This window comes from Equus asinus, chromosome 25, assembly GCF_041296235.1.
Source record: "Equus asinus isolate D_3611 breed Donkey chromosome 25, EquAss-T2T_v2, whole genome shotgun sequence".
NCBI lineage: Eukaryota > Metazoa > Chordata > Mammalia > Perissodactyla > Equidae > Equus > Equus asinus.
Window position 1 is genome coordinate 32,576,916 of NC_091814.1, and position 18,734 is coordinate 32,595,649.

Here is an 18,734-nt window from a genome sequence, read left to right on the forward strand (position 1 = left end):
AATTCATTGATTTCTGCCCTTATTATTTCCTTCATTCATGTTTCTTTGGGTTTGCTCTGCTCCTTTTTATTCCAGCTTCATGAATTGAATGCTGAGCTCATTTATTTTCTAAGGAATCTATTTGTATTGCTGAATTGTATCTGATTGTTTTTCTCTGGAGGATTTCTAGAAGAGGAATTATAGAGTCAAACCACATGAATGTTTTTAGGGTTTTTGATGGATATACCCAGACTGTTCCCCAGGAAGGCTGTGCCAATTCACACTTCTGTTGGAGATGGTCCACCTTACTGTATTCTCAGCAAGTTGAACCTTTATTCTTTAATCCATCTCACGTGTATTTGGTATATGATATGAAGAGTTATTTTTTAATTTTTTCCCCAAATAGATAACCAAACACTGTTTATTAAATATTTCTTTCCATATTGAATTATGATGCAATCTTGATCAGGTACTAAATTCGTATCCATACTCCAGACCGTTATGAGAGAGCTGTCTTTTCTGTTTTGTTCATTTCTCAATCAATTCTTACATGAGTACTGTACTGTTTTAATTATTTTTGTTTTATAAAATGTTTGAGCATTTGGTGGAGTACGTTACCACTCATCATTCTTCATTTCCACACTTTTCTTAGTTATTCTTATTGGTTTATTCTTCCACATACGTATTTGAAATGACAAGTTCTAAAAAAATCTCATTAGGGTTTTAATTAGAATTACAGTAACCCTAGAAATTAATTTGTAAATAATTGGCATTCTTATAATATTGTATCTTTCCAAACAGGAAGATGGTATTTTTCCTTTATTTACTTAAGGTCTTCTGTTACTTCTTTTAATAAAGACTCATGGTCGTCTTCATAACAGGCCCTGCTAAGATTCCTATTGAGATTATTTCTGTCTTTTTTCCCCTTTGGGATTGGGATATTTTCCAATTATATTTTCTAGCTGATTATTTCTGGTCTATAGTAAAGGTATGTTTTAGTTTATCTATTTCATATTCCAACAATTTATTGAATTCTCTTAATGTTCCATTGGCTTATCATTTGCTTGTCCTGGTTTTGGATTTAGACAATATCATCTACAAGTAATGATAATGGCTTTGCTTCATCTCTTATTGCTTAGTTAGGACTTCTAGAACAATATAAATTGGGAAAGAATGCCGTCCTTATTTTACTCATATCTTCAGTGGAAATCTCTGGATTGTTTTTAATCTTAGTGAAAAGTTGAAGAAGCTTTGCTTTTTTCCCCTTTTTTTACAAATCACATTAAGGGAATCCTTCTAGCCCTTTTTACTAAATGTTAAAAATCAGCAATAAATGTTGAATTTTACCCATTTTTAATGTACCTATTCAGATGATTACAGAGTTTTCCTTTTTCAAGCTATTGATTGATATTTTGAAGTAACCAGTTTTCCAATGTGGTTTACATGGAATCCTACAACAAATCTTTGACCTTGGTGTTTTTAAATATGCTGCTTGTTTCCAAATTTAAAAAAAATATTAATAATTTCTAAGTGAGATTGGTTGACCTGTAGTTTTATTTTTTTGTTTCATACTCAGAGTTCAGTATCAGCGTTCTGTTAACTGTATAAAATGAATGGGGAAGCTTTTCGTTTGATTTTTTCATGTTATGGAACTGTTTAAGTAGAATATGTAATGTCTGCATCAAAGTTTGGGATCATTCACTTTTAAGTTTGTCTAGGTATGGGTCACTGAAAACTTTTCAGTCTCTTTCAGGGTTATTGATATATTTAGGTTTTCTTTTTAAATCAGTTTGAATAATTTATATTTTTCCATTTCATTGAAGATTCAAAAATATTACCATACAGTTGTATATCATATTCTTACAATGTTTTAAATCCCACTTGTGTCTCATTTCTCCTGTTTTAGGAAATTTACCAAAGGATTTGTCTATTTAGTAAGTTTATTCACTTTTTCAAAGAACAAGCTCTTGGATTCATTTATAAATTCTACTGTTTTTCTGTTTTCTCGGAAGATTACTTTCTAATAAACAGGTATCCTAGATTCTTTTAGCTTTGCAGGGCTCAGGCTCACCTTCTTTTTATGTAGTAACTGTCTTTCTGAAAAGTTGCATATTAGTGACATTTTTATAAATGGAATTATGCTCTCCTTTGATTTGCATTTTCATTTCACAGGCTCTTTATTTTCTTTCCTTTAATCTTCAATGATCAGTAGTTTATGTGTCTCTAAATAAACTCTGTGACACCAGGGAGCCCTGATGTTTAAACAAATATGGAGCAAATTATTTATTTGAATTGCTGCCTCCAGTATCTTTGTTTTTATGTAATAGGTATTCTTAAAGTGGGATACAAATACAATTGAGCATATTTACCTTTTACGTTTTGTTTATTCCTGTACATGCCTGTTCTTATCACTTATCACTAATCTCAGTTTATGAGAAAAGGATAAAGCAGCTCATCTATAGATTAATTCTTTTATATCGTTCATGCAACACACTAACCTTTATGGGGATGGGCTTTGTTAATCAAGAGGTAATTTTTCCCACTTGCTTTTGTGATTAGAGGAACTTGGTTGCAAGATGACTGGTAACTCTGGAGGGCCCAGTTCAGAGTGGGGAAACAAAGGCCACTAGTCCTGTTCTTGAATAGGTGGCCTTGCCCTTGGAACCATGGGGTCACCAGGGAGCCTTCAGTTAACACATCATTTGTGAAAGGACCCAAGTGCATGTCCCCTGCAGAATGCAGGAGCCAAGAACTAGACAGGATGTCTTTTTTTTTGGCCTTGAGCTAACATCTGCTGCCAATCCTCCTCTTTTTGCTGAGGAAGACTGGCCCTGAGCTAACATCCGTGCCCATCTTCCTCTACTTTATATGTGGGACGCCTGCCACAGCATGGCTTGACAAGCTGTGCATAGGCCCACAGCTGGGAGCCAAACCAGCGAACCCCGGGCTGCTGAAGTGGAATGTGCCAACTTAACTGGGCCCGTGCCAGACAGGGTGTCTTGATGGCCAGCATCAATAGTGGGTGTGAGGCGCAGCTGAGGCTCACAGTGTTCTGTCTGGCAGGGCTTCATGTTATATTTCACTCTCGTTTCCCTTGTTACTCGTGGCCAGGGTCACAAGAAACAGTTGAGTCACTGCCTTCCTCCTGGGATTCTGGGTCTCTTGGTCCATCCCTTCCTCTCAGGTTTGCACTGGCATTTTCCCCTTATGTTGACACTGAGGCTGCTTTCTTAAGGCTGGTAATAAACCTCTCTCAATGAGTTGGAACGGGGCCTGGGCTAGAGGGCATTTGAAGGCAATCTCAGTGTTAGACTCCACAGCTCCTCACTCCTCCTGCTCCCCCAGCCGGTGCTTGTTGGATCAAGCACAAAGCACATGCACAGAATTTATGGCTTCCTCTTTGAGAGTTTCCATCTCAGTCTGGGGCTTCTTCTCCCTCTCCTGTGAGCCTTGAAGATTCCCAGGCAAATTGCACACCTGGTGGTCTGCCTTGATAGGACCCCGGATTCCTTAGGTGAGTAGCAGATGAACAGCCTATTAGGGAGATTTGAGGGCCATTTATGTCCTTTATCGCTTTGCATCCTATTTACATATGTAGCTTGCTTTTGCTTGGGCTATTTCTAAATCACTCTTTCATTCCCTGAGTGGGAGTTGGGAGAGAGGCGGAGAGAAGGCACCCCATGCCTCAAGAATATCATGGAAAACCCAGCACCTTATCATCCTTCTTCTAGATGATATTTCATTTGAATACTTGAGATTTGCTTACCATTAAGTTCTCTTATCTTTAGAAGCCCATCTTTTCTGCTCCCTTTCCCTCCTCTCATTTTCAACCACAGTCTGCTATACCCACAGGCTTCCTAGAGAAATAAAGAATCAGTAGGAGCTGATTGGAATTTTTCAAATGCATGGAAACAGCAGGATGCGTTAAGCCGTGATTGGGTGTGCTCGTCCCTGGCAGTGGCTTGTATCAGACAAGGGTGTGTGCTTGCGTGCGTGCTTTCCCCTCTTCCTGATTATTGCCCTCTAATTAGCCCTATGCCACCCCAGAATTGATTTCCCCTCAAAATGTTGAGGGTGAAAGGGGTAGGTTAGTTAGAGCTTTCAAGTAAACGGTTTATCACCACAGCTCATTGGCAGCGATTAAAATGCAAATCCTCTCACTCAGTAGGTAGAATGGGGCTTTGATATATCCTTCTGTTGGGTGGTGGTTGGAGGGGCAGAATCAACAGCTGATTTAGTAATGAGGGCTCATCCGCAGAAATTGCTTCATTTCTGTGCCCTCAGGCAGGTCTGTGGAGGAAGCGCTGAATTTTGGGAAATGGAACCAGGGCACCTTGAAGAAAGAGCTGGCTCTGCCCGACAGTCAGGCCTGGGTGGTGTGGACGAATTGCTCAGGCAGAGAAGGCTTCTCTTCTGCAGCATCCTCTTGAGTGTATGGGAGTTAATGATGAAAACTCATCTTGCCCAAAGGGTGAGGATATGAGAACCCTGCCTCGAAGGGGAAGTTCTGAGGGCTGTTCTTCAGGGAAAGATCTCCTGCCACAGGTTCTTACCTTCCTAGCTTCCTTTCTCCTATGTCAACCAAATTCTGTAGCCGTGCCTTTTCAGTTAACTTCAACAGTGATTTCCAAAGGGGCCGTGAATGGGTTTAAGTTGTAGTTTAAACTGTATGCCGTACAGTGTTTGTTTGTGTCAAGAAATCAGACAAGGGTGATTTGTAGAAATTTTCCAAAACATGAGGGAGGATTTTTGGTCTAGAGCTGTGCCGTCTGTGACTGTAGCCATTGGCCACATGTGGCTTATGAGCCCTTGAAATGTGGTCAGTTCAAATTGAGATGTACAGTAAAGATAATATGTACATTGGATTTTGAAGAATTAGAAGAAAGGAATGTAAAATAACTTATTCATAATTTAATATTGATTCCATGTTAAAACATTGTTTTGGATATATCAAAATAAATAAAATACTAAAATTAATAAAACTTTTTTTTTACTTTCTAAAATGTGGCTACTAGTAACTTTAAAATTATAAATGTGTCTCATAGTGTTTTGATTAGACAGTGATGGACAGGATTTCATCATAATTCTCCTGTCTGCATAGGATTCCTTTTTCCCACTAGAGGGAGATATGTTCCAGCTTCAGGAAGTCTGGAGCTTAGCGTATAAACTTTATGGCTTCCGAATGTACTCTTAAAAAAGAAGAAAAAAAAAAATAATTCAGGTTTCTGCTTTGTTTCAATTCTGCATCATGATGTTTCTGGAGGTTGTACTTTGTATGAAAGTGAAGCCAAAACAGAAGAGGCAGGAGGTAGAGAAGTCTCCTACCCTCTCTGCTTTAGTGCACGAGGGGTTCCTGTCACTTCTTGGTTGGATTGCAGTAGCTTGCTTTTGTTTGTGGGCTGTACCCTGGGACTTGAGTCTGTGCACAACACAGCATGCACACACATACAGGATGTGGCCTGTGTGCAGTTGTAACAGACAGGACCAGGGCGCTGCTGCAGTCACACACCTGCATGGCACCTCCTGGACCGTGTGGAGTGCAATGGGAATGTGTCCCGGAGTTGTGCTGTGTGGTACCCCAGGCCAGTGCTCCCCTCTCTGTTGTTCCTTGGGGCAGTGTCTCCTGTGGTTTGAGGCTGGGGCTGCTGTTTGCATCTAGCGTGTGTGAATCTGCCCCTTGATTCTACTCTGAACCCAGCATCATTTCATGATTATGTTGGAGTGACAGCATACTCTCCTGGTTTTCCTTGGGTCCTTCTGGGTAGCTCCCTTTTGGTCTTCTGTGGTCTTCTTATATATTTGTTGGTCTGATCAACGCTGATTTTCCCTTTTCTTGTCTATGCCCTCAGTGATCCCAGCTATTCTGGAGGCTTCATTATTACCCTTATACTGAAGACTCCTAAATCTTTATCTCCAACTTAGGACACTCTCTTGAGCTACATCTATACCCATCCAGCTGCCTACTGGGCATCATGTAGACACCCCAAAATTCAGCCCCCATAGCACTCCTTAGTTCCCACAGCATGGCACTCCTCAGCACTATCATACTTTCTTATTATTTGCTCATCTATCTTTTGCACTGTTCAATAAGTTCTAGCAGGACAAACGTCATCCCCATCTTGCTGCGTTTCATTCCTAATATCTCACACCATGCCTGGTTATTGTAGACCCTCAAGAAGTATTTGAATGAACATTTTGTTCTATCTTTTGTTTTAAATCAATTGTATTGTTTACTTATAAACATTCTCATTACCATTATATGACTCCATCTTATAATCTTGTTAGCATTATGTCATATCATGGGGCTGTGATCACCATCATCTTTTGGCATGGTCTATTTAAAAAGCTTTTCACCACCTGTACTAGTAGGGTATTTGCACTAATGCCTCCCATGATTCCCTGTGCTGGAGGCTTTTTCTCTTGACTGGTCTGCTTTTGTGACCCTTATTACAAATTGAAGGGGACATTTCCATCAGCCCCACCACAAGTTTCCAGGAATTTAGATCACAGAAAACTGGAGCAGAAGGTCAAGGAGTGTGACATGTTTCCATGGCTGGAGCTCAGTCCACAGGCAGCTTTTCCAGGACGTATTCCAATTCCTTTTAGTGCCTCTGCTATTAAACCAACCCAGTTTTATTTAGATTTGTGACTAATGGACACTGTTTCTCTTGTCAGAACATGAAGAGGAACTGGACCAAGAATTTGAGCTGGAGACTGACACTTTATTTGGAGGATTAAAGAAGGTACAAAGTGGATAAATGATAACCCTTCTCAAGTTTCAAACCTGGTTTCAATAGTTTGCATCACTTTTGTATTTGGCATTGACCCAGGTATAGTATTCAGCAACAAGTGAGGATGAAGGACCTTTCTTGTGGTAAAGGTATGTAAGTGTGCCTGTTGAGTAAGGCATTCCCCATGCTCTTTATCTTGTTGCCCCCTGTTCTCTTCTCAAGACGCCAGAAATCTGATTATGTAACCTTATCAGTTCATACGTATTTCACTTTTGTAAAGTTCAGGAAGTTCCTTCCTGACCTAACCATATCTACTAGAATCAAATGTGGTCCCTGGGCACTCCCTATACCAACTGTTGGCAACTATAGGAATCACTTCCTTCCTGCCTCTATGTGCCCCTGGCCATCCGTACCACTGCAGAGCATTCTGGGAATCCCCTCCCTGGTTCTGTGGTGGCAGTAGGCTGGCTCATTTATTTTCTGGGCAGCCCATTGTGTCTGCTGAGGTAGCAGGCAGGGTGGCTGCTGTTCTGTCATGTACCTTGTGCCCTTCTAGATGTGACAATTAGCACTTCTGTTCTTTAGAGTATGTCGTGGGTAGGTACCAGGTCCTCCTTTTCCAGATGCAAGATGCTAGACTACTTTTTTCTTCCACCAGAACCTCTTTCCTCTTGAGGCTGGGGTTCATCTCATTCTTCCCCTTTCAGTCTCCCAGGACCCCATTTCAGTAAGGTCTTGCATCAAAGGATGTCCAGGCTCCAGCTCATAGTTCTGGGTCCAGGTCAAGGCTAGTGATGAGTGGTGTATTGGTTTTTCTAAGCGTTTTGATATATTTTAAAAATGATATCAGAACATTGCTTTTTACTATTTTCACTCTAAGTGTGTAGTGTACCAGATATATTATAAATTCAGTCAGCTTTTGTGGGCTGGTTTGGGACTTAAAATAATGCTTGCATTCCAAGTTCTGAACTTGGACTTACAAACTTACCAACTTACAAAGGAACTTTGGGAAGACAATTCATTTCCAAGCTGGGCACTGCCTATACTGATATTTTTCTCCTTTGAGAGTTGCAGATCTTGCTTAGAATTGTAGCATTGACTTCAACTTCTGTTTTGATTTTCTAGGGTAACCTGTCCTTTGTTTCCAGCTCTGGCTTTGTATAGAGCTACGATGTTAGATAGAAGTCCCATGTTTGTCTGGGACTGGGAGGAGTGTCCTGCCCTGCGTGGGGCACCACTGCTGGCTTTTGTTGCTCTGCCCACCAGATGTTTCCATGAAAAGCTGGATGTAAATTGAATTTACATTTTCTGAGGCATTTGTAAGTGTTTCTGATTTAAATAAGCTCTTTTTAGGATTATTAGTAAGACTTATAAGGTGGGTGGTATTGTGCCGTCTTCAGAGATGAGGAAATTTGGGAAGCTTCATGTGACAGTGGAATTTGAGATGGAGCAGGAGATAGCCTTTTTGAGTGCCTGGGATCTGCTTTTTTGAAATATACCATCATTGGATCTCTTACAGCAGAAGAAAATAGTGATCCTTCTTTCTTTTAAAGTCACAGGCATTTCAGATAATACTGAATTGTTTGCCAAGGGCAAAAATAAGCAAACCCATTTTAGCCTGAGACTTTTAGCTCTTGTAGAGAAGAAACTGTGAGGCAGTGTGAGAAGCTGAACAGAGGGTCAGGCCCCGACAAGTTTTGGAGCTACCACAGATTTCATTATCAAGGGGTGGGCTCAGCCCTGCCCAGTGTTGCTACTTCTAGACAAAGGGGCTTTGTCTTTGCTGACTTCCCAGCTCCTGTTACTCCACTCTTTTGGCATCTTGAAAAATCTGTCTCTGCTCATCCATTGTCTGTCTGACCATCCATCCATCTATTGGGGGCTACCTCCTGTTGTCCTCATCTTTCTTTTTCTTTTTTTTGAGGAAGATTAACCCTGAGCTAACATCTGCTGCCAATCCTCCTCTTTTTGCTGAGGAATACTGGCCCTGAGCTAACATCCGTGCCCATCTTCCTCCACTTTATATGTGGGACGCCTACCACAGCGTGGCTTGCCAAGCGGTGCCATGTCTGCACCTGGGATCCCTACTGGTGAGCCCTGGGCCGCTGAAGCGGAACATGTGCACTTAACTGCTGCACCACTGGGCCAGCCCCTGTCCTCATCTTTCTCTGTCTCATTGCCTTGCATATGGGATGGGTAGTTTGGAGTCCTGGAATTTAGAGGGAAAACTGCATCCTGGTGGATAGCCCACAAATGAAGGAAATTGATACTGTGTGATATTTGGTGAAGATCATACAGGCCCAGGGGCCATATGTAGCACTAGGGAGCTCACTGACGTCTGTTGAAAGTCTTATTTTGGCTAAAATAGAAGGCAGATAGGTTCTGGACACTCCTTGCTGAATAGTTCTTTTCTTAGAGCTTATGGGAGATGGCAAGCAAATGCTACTCTGATCCAAATTCTAATCGAAAGAAGATATTTGGCACGATTAGAAATTGTGAACTTTGGAAGAAAGCTGTAATGTTCTCTGACCAGTCCATCCTTGAATGTTAGGCTGCAGTAGGGTTGCTAAACCTCAGCACTACTGACATTGTAGGTCAGATAATTCTCTGTTGTGGGGGTGGGGGCTGTTCTGTACGTTGTAGGCTGTTTAGCAGCATCCCTAGCCTCTAGTAGATGCCAGGAGCAGCTGCTACCCCAAGTCAGGACAATCAAAAATGTCTCCAGGCATTCCTGCATGCCCCCTAAGGCGCAAAATCACCCCTCTTTGAGAACAACTGGTCTGCAGTAATATTTAGGGGCTTTGCCCCCACTGCCTTTGTCATGCTGATGCCATTTCTTACCTTTGCTCATCCTCTCGCCCCTTCTCGATTGGCCTCACCCCTTCCCTGTGTGGTCCTTACTCTCACATCCCAGCCCAGGGGTCTCCCTGTCACTGAAGCATCGCCTGGACCTCTCAGTTGGACTTAGTGCTCATAGTTCCTGACACTTCCCTGCCTATTTATCTCGTTCCACAGATACTGCTTTCAGTGAGTGTGTTCCTGTGCCCAAGTCTGTATTGAGTGCTGGGGACACAGTAGTGAACCAGACAGATAAGGTTACTGTCCTTGTGTCTCTTAGTGGGGACAGACCGACAGTAAATAAATGAACAAACCGAACAGTGAGAGAGTGAGCTAAATGATATGAAGGAAATAAACAGGGTGATATGATACTAATGCTTCGGATCGCATCTTGTACTCTATTATGATATTTGTACAGCTTTATTTTGTATTGTCTATCATCCACTAGACTGAGTCCCACAAGGACAGGGCTGGGATTTAATCATTCCTGTATCTTCAGTGCCTTGAACAGAGTAGGTGAGTATTTTATTGAATTTAACTGCAGCAAAGAGTGAATAACACTGTGCCAGGTTGCAACATTGGAGTCAGGTGCATTAGTCCTAAGTGTATCTAGATAGACGTGTAGGTAAATGCTAAGTGGGACAGTGTTTGTAGTCAGAGCAGGGGGAGACCATTGTGGGTACAGACAATCACCAGCCACCTCTGAGGGAGGAGGTTGACCTTCAGCTGAGCTCCACAGCATGGGTGGGATTTGGCAAGATTATCGGTAGAGGGGATGCTGTTCCAGAGAGGCTCGTTGTGATTGGAAAAGGGAAGGAAGTATTAGGAAGATGGTGACTCAAGGTGAAACTTCATTTAGGACAGTGAAAGGGAGCTGGGCCTGCCCACATTTCTCTAATTTTTGATGATGTTAGAGTTTGGAGGATTATAACCCAAATCAGGAATGTCTTTGGGCCTTATAATTTCTTTGGTGTAAGCCTGATTATATGTGCAGAGACTCCAGACGTGATGGGCGAGCTTGTGTAGGTGCAGCCATCAAGGACTGCTCAAATTCCAGATGCTGTGACATTTGCATCCTGTTTTGCAATGTGCACCCTTCCAGGCGCAGAAGTGCCTCGCCTTGTGGGCTCCACGGGCCTCCTGGAGCAGTTGTGTTGGCACCTGTGTGTGGCCAGGGATGGGTCCAGCCCGGTGCCTCTCCAGTTCTGGTCATTATCTGTCTTGGTGTTTGGTCGTCCTCTTCTCCTTTTCTGTGCTAGTCTTATTGCTAGTGGTCCCAAGGAGATAAAGGAAACTGCTTACTGCTTATATTTCTTGCTTGATATAGTAAACTTGCTTCTAGACAGGGTCTGAATCAAACTGATACAAATGAAGCTCTGCGTTGGGTTGTGTTGTCACGAATTTTTTATTTTCCTTTTTTTTGAAGTTTCTGATTCAAGGTAGTTGGCATAACAGAAAGAGCACAGGTTTGGAGTTGGATGGACTTGAGTTCAAAATGCAATTTTCTGCATTTTGGAAAATCATTTACCTTCTCTGAGCCTTAGTTTTAGTATCTGGAATGATGGCCTGGGAGGTTGTGGGGAAAGAGATGATGGATATAAACACAGCCAGCATGTATGTCCTTGGTGCAGAATGGATGCCCAGTACATGTCGTTGTGGTTATTATTTTTTTCCTTCCATAGATGATGACTTCCTGTTTTAGAGTTAAGATTTGCTAATTTTCCCTCTCTGGCAAGGAGGTAATGTTCTACAGAGAAACATTTAAATCTAGAAGAGGATTGCTACTGAAAGCTCTCAAAAGTCTAAGGTAGCACAACCAGAGGCACTTACAACTAGAATATACAACTACGTGCTGGGGGGCTTTGGGGAGAAGAAGGAAAAAAAAAGTCTAATGTATTATGAAGTGTTTCACATGTCATCAATTCCTCATTTCTTTCCTGAGGACACCTCTTCCTGTGGGAGGTTTCTGAAATTGGGGATATTTGTAAATAAGAAGTTCTTTCAGAAGTGCAATCAGAGAGGACTTTACAGTGCCTGTCAGAAGGGTTAGGAAGAAAAGACAAGATCAGAGAAGGGCAGCTTGATCACTTATGTCTTTGAATATGAAGAGGAAAGAGGTGCTTTTTGAAAGTAAAGACAGTTTTAGCTGCTTGAGTTTTGCCCATAAAGGTTTTAAGATTCAGCTTATTTATAAATTCCTCTGCATTTTAATACTTTCGAAAAACGACAAGCTCTGTTTTGATTCGTTTAACAAATATTCATTGGCCCCCTGTGTAAGAGGCTTCCAGTCAATGTGCTGGGTGCTGGGAGGCTGTGACATTCCTGGCTCAGTCTCTGTCCGCACCGGGCTCTGAATTTGGTAGAAGGTGTTGATGAGACAGTGAGGTGAGTAATGCAACCATCCATGGGGCATGCAGAAACAGGAAGTGCGTATAACCCAGACTCTCAGGAATTGAAGCTGAGATATTGGGGAAAGATGGGTGAAGGAAATAGCACGCATAAGGACCTGGATCTGAGAGAGAGTAATTCACCTCGACTGGGAGGTTGAGTGTGAGGAGGGGGATGACACAAGATAGACAGAGGCTGGGTCATAAAGGCCGTTGGGTGCTCTCTTTGGAGTCTGGACTTTATTGAGAAGGCAGTGGACAGTTACTGAGGGGCTCCAGGCCTTTGCCATTTCTTCTGTGGACTTTTTTGGGAGCCTTCCCCTACCTCCCTCCTCAATATTTGTGCCTCCCTGGAGTTAATTAATGTCCTGGAATGTACATCTCATAATGTTGCTCAAAACTTATTAATGGTGCTCCATTTCTTACAGTATGAAGTCCAGACTCCGTAGCTGACATTCAGCCCCACTTGTCCACTGGCGCTACCTCGTTTTAGCAGCCTCAGCTCCTGGTAGTCACCTTATGCTTCTAAGTCACAGCATCCTACATGTGACTCCCACACGGTGTGCCCTTCTCTGCTGCTCAAGGAACACCCACATGGAACTTCCCTGACCCTTCGCCCCTTGCTCCTCCACCTATGGGCATTAATTTCTCCCGTCTATGAGCTCCATTCCCAGGACTCTTTCCTGAACTCGTGTCATCTAACAATTAGTTTTAGATGTAAGAGGATCCTTCATCTCTGTCTCCCCTGCTGACACACAGTAGGTGCTCAGTAGCGTTTGCTGGATTAAGGTGAACATACCTGTCTGGTGGGGGACTTATTGTGAAGGATTGTTGGTCCCTTGGCAACATGTCTGCACTCTGGCGTGTTTAGAGTTTAGGCCTTACCCCGCTTTCGTTAAGCTGCAGCCCCTCAAAGATGACTGCAGTGTTCCTGTCATATCTCTGCCTCCCTCCATCTGACGGGAGCAGATTAATAAGCAGTTTGGCTGTGCGTGTGAGTTTTCAGCCTGTCCTTATTAACAGAAAATTGGATTTTATGCAGCTTTGTGCCTTCACAGAGGAGGTTGCTCGGCAGAGGCAGATTCTTGTGCCCCGTGCCAGCCCCTCCAGGCGAAGAGAATTTGGCTAAGGCATCTCCAAACGGTAGGGGCAGGAGACCCACAGACTAGTGATGGAAGGAAGGTTCATGAGCACACGTTGGGCTGGATTCCCTCTTGTTAACACAAAGAACTCCTGCTCTTTACCTGTCAGTACCTTGTCTCTTGTCTGGTCTCCTCCCTGCTGGATTTCCTTGTTGGTATGTAGAAGATTTGCAGCCAGGCAGGAGAAAAGTGAGGGGGTAGCGATTTCCTGGTGAGGATAGGAGGGGAAGCGTAGCTCTCTGCCTTATGCAAAAATAGGATCTGCAATGCAAATGCATACCCATCAGATTTGCTTATTAACTCTTAGCCACCGAGTCCCTGCTCTGCCCTCCTCTCTCTTTCATATCTACTAGTTCAGGGAAAATGTTATTTGTTTCATTATAAAGGTCCTTGAAGAAGCCAAGGGAAATAAAGTGAAGTTAGAACCAAGGGTTTAACTCTGCAAAACTAAAAGATCAAATATGCGTGTGTGTCTGTGAATACGAGAGGGAGAGAGGAGAGAAGGAGATTGAGAGAGAGGGTCCCCGTGAATACTTAGTAAAATCTTGAGGTGGTGATATAGGTTTGGAATGGTGAGAAATTTCTCAGCCATAAACCAGTCAATTTATAGGTAACGGTGTACTTACCAACTGTTTCGCAGCCCAGGCTGCCATAGGTGCCGAGGGTCAAGGGAGCAAGAAGTGTGGTTTCTCTCCTCAAGAAGCTTATACTCCATCTGAGAATGCCAGGCTGACACCTAGCTTTAATAGGGATGATGCTCTAAGTATTTAACAAAGGGCAGAGGCGTCAATCAAGCTGAACAGATACCAGCTGTGTACAGCCGGGACCATTGGCCCTGTTTGTGTGTCCCACCTGAAAATCAGCCCTGGCATTACATTTAACAAAGTGTTCCCATGTGCATGAGCGTCCTGGTTGGTCTAGCCAAAAGTTGCTGGGAGAGTTTCTAGCCTTGGAATGACCAGAGAAGGTTCCCTGGAGGAGGTGGATTTGAGCTGCACCTTGAACAGGAGGATCGTGACCGAAGCCGGTTTGGTCGTTCAACACAAATCATATTCTTGGTTTTACTCTTGGTAGGTTCTGGCACTTGGAGGTGGGTAGGAGTTAAATGTCTTCCTGTTCCACAACCTCGCTGCCAAGTGGTATGGTACATGGAAAGAGTCGAGATCTGAATTCTGCCGCATGTGCAAACATTTATTAGTAGGCAGGTACCAAACCTGCCCTTGAACCTGTTCCTGAATGCTCGTGAAGCCTCTGTTCTCTGTCTTCAGGGCCTCCCACAAGCACCTTGAGGAAGGAGTTGTCTGAGGCTGAGGCAGTTCTACTCTGTGGGCTGGAGCAGACACCCTCCTGGTCTAATCGGGCGGGGGACAGAATCTTGTGAAGCGAAGGGACACAGAAGCAAAGGAGCTGGATCTGGGGCGGTTCTCCGTGAAGCTCTGGGTGCCAGCTCCAGGGGTTCTTATCCCCCGTCCTCACAAGGGTATTGGATCCTGAGAGTTTCTAACCCACCTCGTATGTTGAACATCACTCCTTTCATTTGTAAATTATTCATTTCTAATATTCCTTTTATTAATAAACTCTCAGGTGCAACAATATTGGAATTATTTGAGTTGTAGCCATGTCTGGGGCTGAATTTCTGATGAGGACCCTTCAAATGCTAACTCACTCCTTCTGGAGTGTAGATTCTGCATTTGTGCACATTTAATGTTAAGAACCATAATGTATCCTATATAAGTGCTCTAACAGATAGGATTCGGAGAGAAGAAAGACAGATTGTTCCAGCCTAGGGCAGACTGAACAATGGCTAGGAGCTGAAATTTGGGGAGAGATATGGGGGGCGGGGGAACACTTCCTTCTCTCAGTACATTCCCTAAAAGTGGTGCCTGTCAACATCTTCAAAAGGTTATTACCTTTTAAAATCATGACATGACAGTTGATACGTCTCTGTTTAAAAAGGAATTAGAAGCAGCTGCAGGGTGAGAGTGAGCTCATGGGGCCCGTGGGAGAAGGTGTGAAGGGTCGCATCTTTGTGTGGGGAACTGACTGAAGCCACTTGCAAGAGAACAAGTAGCTGCTGAGAAGTTCGAGGTGGGTGAGGGTTAGTTATCTAGCATAATTTTGCTCCCAGTTTTCATGAAAAGCAAATCTCAGAGCAAATTTTATCACACATGTAGACATTTATTAGGCAAGTGGTAGAACCCAGTTCATACCAACGTGTCCTGTGGGCCTGATGAAGTCCTTTCAGGAGGATCTTTGTCCTTTAGGGGCTTGTCCCACTGCCTTGGAGGGAAGGTTTCTTCCTGGGTTTAGGTATTATGCAGATGGGGATTCTGAGCTCTGTGTGTGGCATCAAGCACCAGAAATTCTCCAAGCCTGTGGCTGAATATGGGACCTTTGGGATGAGCCTCAGGGCTGTCACCAAGGACATGTGTTTTTAACATTCTTGGGCTCCTTACCCATGATCAGACAGGGAGTGTCTGTTCATTGTTTCAGCTGTTTCTAATGCAAATCATGCTAATTAGCAAGCTCCACATTTTACCAAAGTTCACGTGACATTCATGGTAGTCTGCAGTTAGAAAACACTGGAAAGAAAAACCTCTAACCCTAACCGGTCACTTATAACAAACCCAGCTACCTAGACTACATTGAATGATAAAGCACTGGAAACTACACTAGAATGTCTTGTTTTAGAAAGCAATGTCTTTCGTTTTACAGCAAGATCAGCCCTGCCAAAGCAAGGCTTCAAAAAATTGGTTAAAAAACTCAGAATTGTTCCTCTCCACGGAAATCTTTAGTAAAAGGCGAAAGATTTATACGATCTGAAGAGAAACTAGAGTATGCTTGTGAATTACCAAACTCACTCCTCTAGTAACTGCAGCTCCTAGTTCAGCGATGGTGACTCTTTATCCCCAGGAGCTAGTTCCTGCCTAAAGTTTGTACAAAGGATTTTTAAGTCAGCATCTCATAGTTAGAAAAACCGAGTTGAAAGAAATATCCTTTTAAACTTGAAAGAATTGTATGCTGTGCAGGGTACTATGGGTATGCAAATGAGAACTCTGAGTCATCAGCTTTGAGATTCTGTAAATACCTTAGTATACTGTATTCACAGCGTGCCTCTCGTGCCACCATTAGGGGGCGAAGCAGAAGTCCGTCTGGCTGGACTCTAAACCCAGTCCTGGTTCAACCATACAAACTCCAGTTTTATCCATTTTGTGTACTGGGACTTCGAGTACCGTTCCATTCCTTTTCTTTTGTCTAAGCATCAACACAATTAAGACACAGAACCACGAAGAACTCCCTCTTGCTGCCTCTTTCTAGTCACATGCATCCTGCTCTCCCCGTCCTTAACCCATGGAAGCCATTGTTTTCCATCTTGTAATTTTGTCATTTTGAAAATGTTATATAAATGGAATCATATAGTCAATAGCCTTTTGAGTCTGGCTTTTTTTTTTTTTTTTTTTTGCCACTCAGCATAATGTCCTTGAGATCCACCCAAGTTGCATGTGTCAGTAGTTCATTCGTTCCCACTGCAGGGTACTGGTCCATGATGTGGATGGACCACAGTCTGTTTAACCATTCAACCACTGGAGGACATTTCGGTTGTTTCTAGTTTTTGGCTGTTGTGAATAAATCTGATGTGAATATTCGTGTACAGGTTTTCATGTGGACATAAATTTTAATTTCTCAGGAATAAATACCTAGGAGTTTGATTGCTGGATTGTATGATGAACATATGTTTAGTTTTATAAGAAACTGCCTAAGCTGGTTTCCAGAATGGCTCTACCATTTTATATCGCCACTAGCAAGGTATGAGATACTCAGTTTCTCTGCATACTTGCCAGCATCTCATATTATTAACATTTTAAATTTTAGCTGTTCTGATACGTGTGCAGTGATATCTCATCATGGTTTTAATTTGCATCTTCCTAATGCTTAATGATGTTGAATGATGATCTTTTCATGTACTTATCTGTCATCTGTATATTCTCTTTGGTGAAATTTCATTCATGTCTTTTGCCCCTTTTCTACTTGCATTGTTTGTTTTACTTTTACTATTGGGTTTAGAGAGTTCTTTGTGTAGTCTGGATACTAGTCCTTTGTCAGGTAGGTGGTTTAAAATATTTTTTCTTAGTGGCTTGACTTTTCATCCTCTTAGTAGAGTCTTTCACAGAAGTCCAGTTGACTGATTTATTTTAGCTCTTACAGATTGTGCTTTTGGTGGCATGTCTAAGAACTCTCGGCCTAGTTGTATGGCCCAAAGATTTTCTCCTATTTTTTTCCCAAAAGTTTCATAGTTTTCCATTTTACATTTAAATCCATGATCCATTTTGAGTTAATTTTTGTGTTAGTTTAGCTAAAGTATTTTTTTTTGCTTGTAGATATCCAGCTGCTATAGTACCATTTGTCGAAAAGACCATTCTTCCTCCATTGGGTTGTTTTTGCACCTTTGTCAAAAATCAATTGGCTGGACATGGGTGGCTGTATTTCTGGTCCATTGATCTATGTGTCTGTCTTTCTACAAATACCGCATTCTCTTGATTACTGGTAAGTCTTAAAATCAGGTAATGTAATCTCTTTAACTCTATTCTTTTTCAAAATTGGTTTAGTTCATTTAGTTCTTTTCCCTTTCCATATAAGTTTTAGAATAAGCTTTTCTATAACTACAAAATGTTTTGCTGGGATTTTGACAGGAATTCTGTTAAACTTGTAGATCAATTTGGGGAAAATTGATGTCTTCACAATGTTGAATCTTCCAATCCGTGAACACAGTATGTCTTTCTATTTACATCTTTTTTTGATTTCTTTCATTAGTGTTTTGAAGTCTTTAACATACAAACTTATACATGTTTTGTTCGATTTATGCCTATGTATTTTATTTTTTGAGTGATTATCAATGATCTTACATTTTTAATTTCAGATTTCACCTGTTCATTGCTAGACTTATAAAATAAGTTGGGGCATGTTTTTCCCTCTCTCTTTTCTCAAAGAGAACATCTTTTGATGTGTGGTAGAATACTCTGGAGAAATCACTTGGGACTGGAGATTTCTTCGTTCAGGAATTTTGAACTATGAATTCAATTTGTTCCATGGTTAAAATTTTATATTTTGTATTGGATGAGTTTTGGTAGTTTGTGCTTTTTGAGGAATTAGTCCATTTTATCTAAGTTGTCAGATTTATGTATATAGAGTTGTTCATAGTATCCCTTATTATCCTCATGTCTATGGAGTTTGTGATGATATCCCCTATTTCTTTCCTGATATTGGTAATTTAGGTTGTCTTCTCTTTTATTCTTTGTCCGTTTGCTAGATATTTGTGAACTTCATTGATTTTTACAGACGACCAGCTTTTTTTTCCATTGGTTTTCTCTGTTTTTTGGTTTTCTATTTCATTGATTTCTGCTCTTTATTTCCTTCTTCCTGCTTCCTCGGGGTTTACTTTGCTCCTTATTTTCTAGTTTCTTGAGGTGATAGCTTAGAGTTTTGAGATTTTTACCCTTTCTAATATTTAGTGTTATAAATTAACAACAAATACATTTTTCTCCAGCACTGCTTTTGCTGCATCCTACACATTTTGTAAGATTGTATTTTCATTTTTATTCAGTTCTATTTAATTTTTATTTCCTTTAAGACTTCCTCTTTGACTCATGGATTATTTA

The 18,734-nt window shown here is 41.8% G+C and overlaps 1 protein-coding gene and 1 non-coding gene across 28 annotated transcripts in view; one reads left to right on the top strand and one right to left on the bottom strand.

Moving 5' to 3' along the window:
• Window positions 1–18,734, top strand: part of HHAT (hedgehog acyltransferase) — a 317,507-nt gene that overhangs the window by 23,499 nt on the left and 275,274 nt on the right. For 20 of the 27 annotated variants that reach the window (XR_011498116.1, XR_011498117.1, XR_011498115.1 and 17 more), the window contains exon 3: window positions 6,655–6,722. The exons of 5 other annotated variants lie outside the window; for them this stretch is intronic. Coding sequence is in view for 17 of the 22 variants with exons in the window: in XM_070497281.1 (XP_070353382.1) it covers window positions 6,655–6,722 (68 nt within the window). In the remaining 5 variants the exon portion in view is untranslated. Of the gene's footprint in view, window positions 1–3,284; window positions 3,494–6,654; window positions 6,723–17,485; window positions 17,623–18,734 lie in introns of those variants that run through there. 2 more of the 27 variants (XM_070497293.1, XM_044757934.2) reach the window with 2 other exon arrangements.
• Window positions 15,800–15,916, bottom strand: LOC123280919 (U5 spliceosomal RNA). Its single transcript, XR_006520221.1, has one exon. It is a non-coding gene; the product is annotated as a U5 spliceosomal RNA (small nuclear RNA).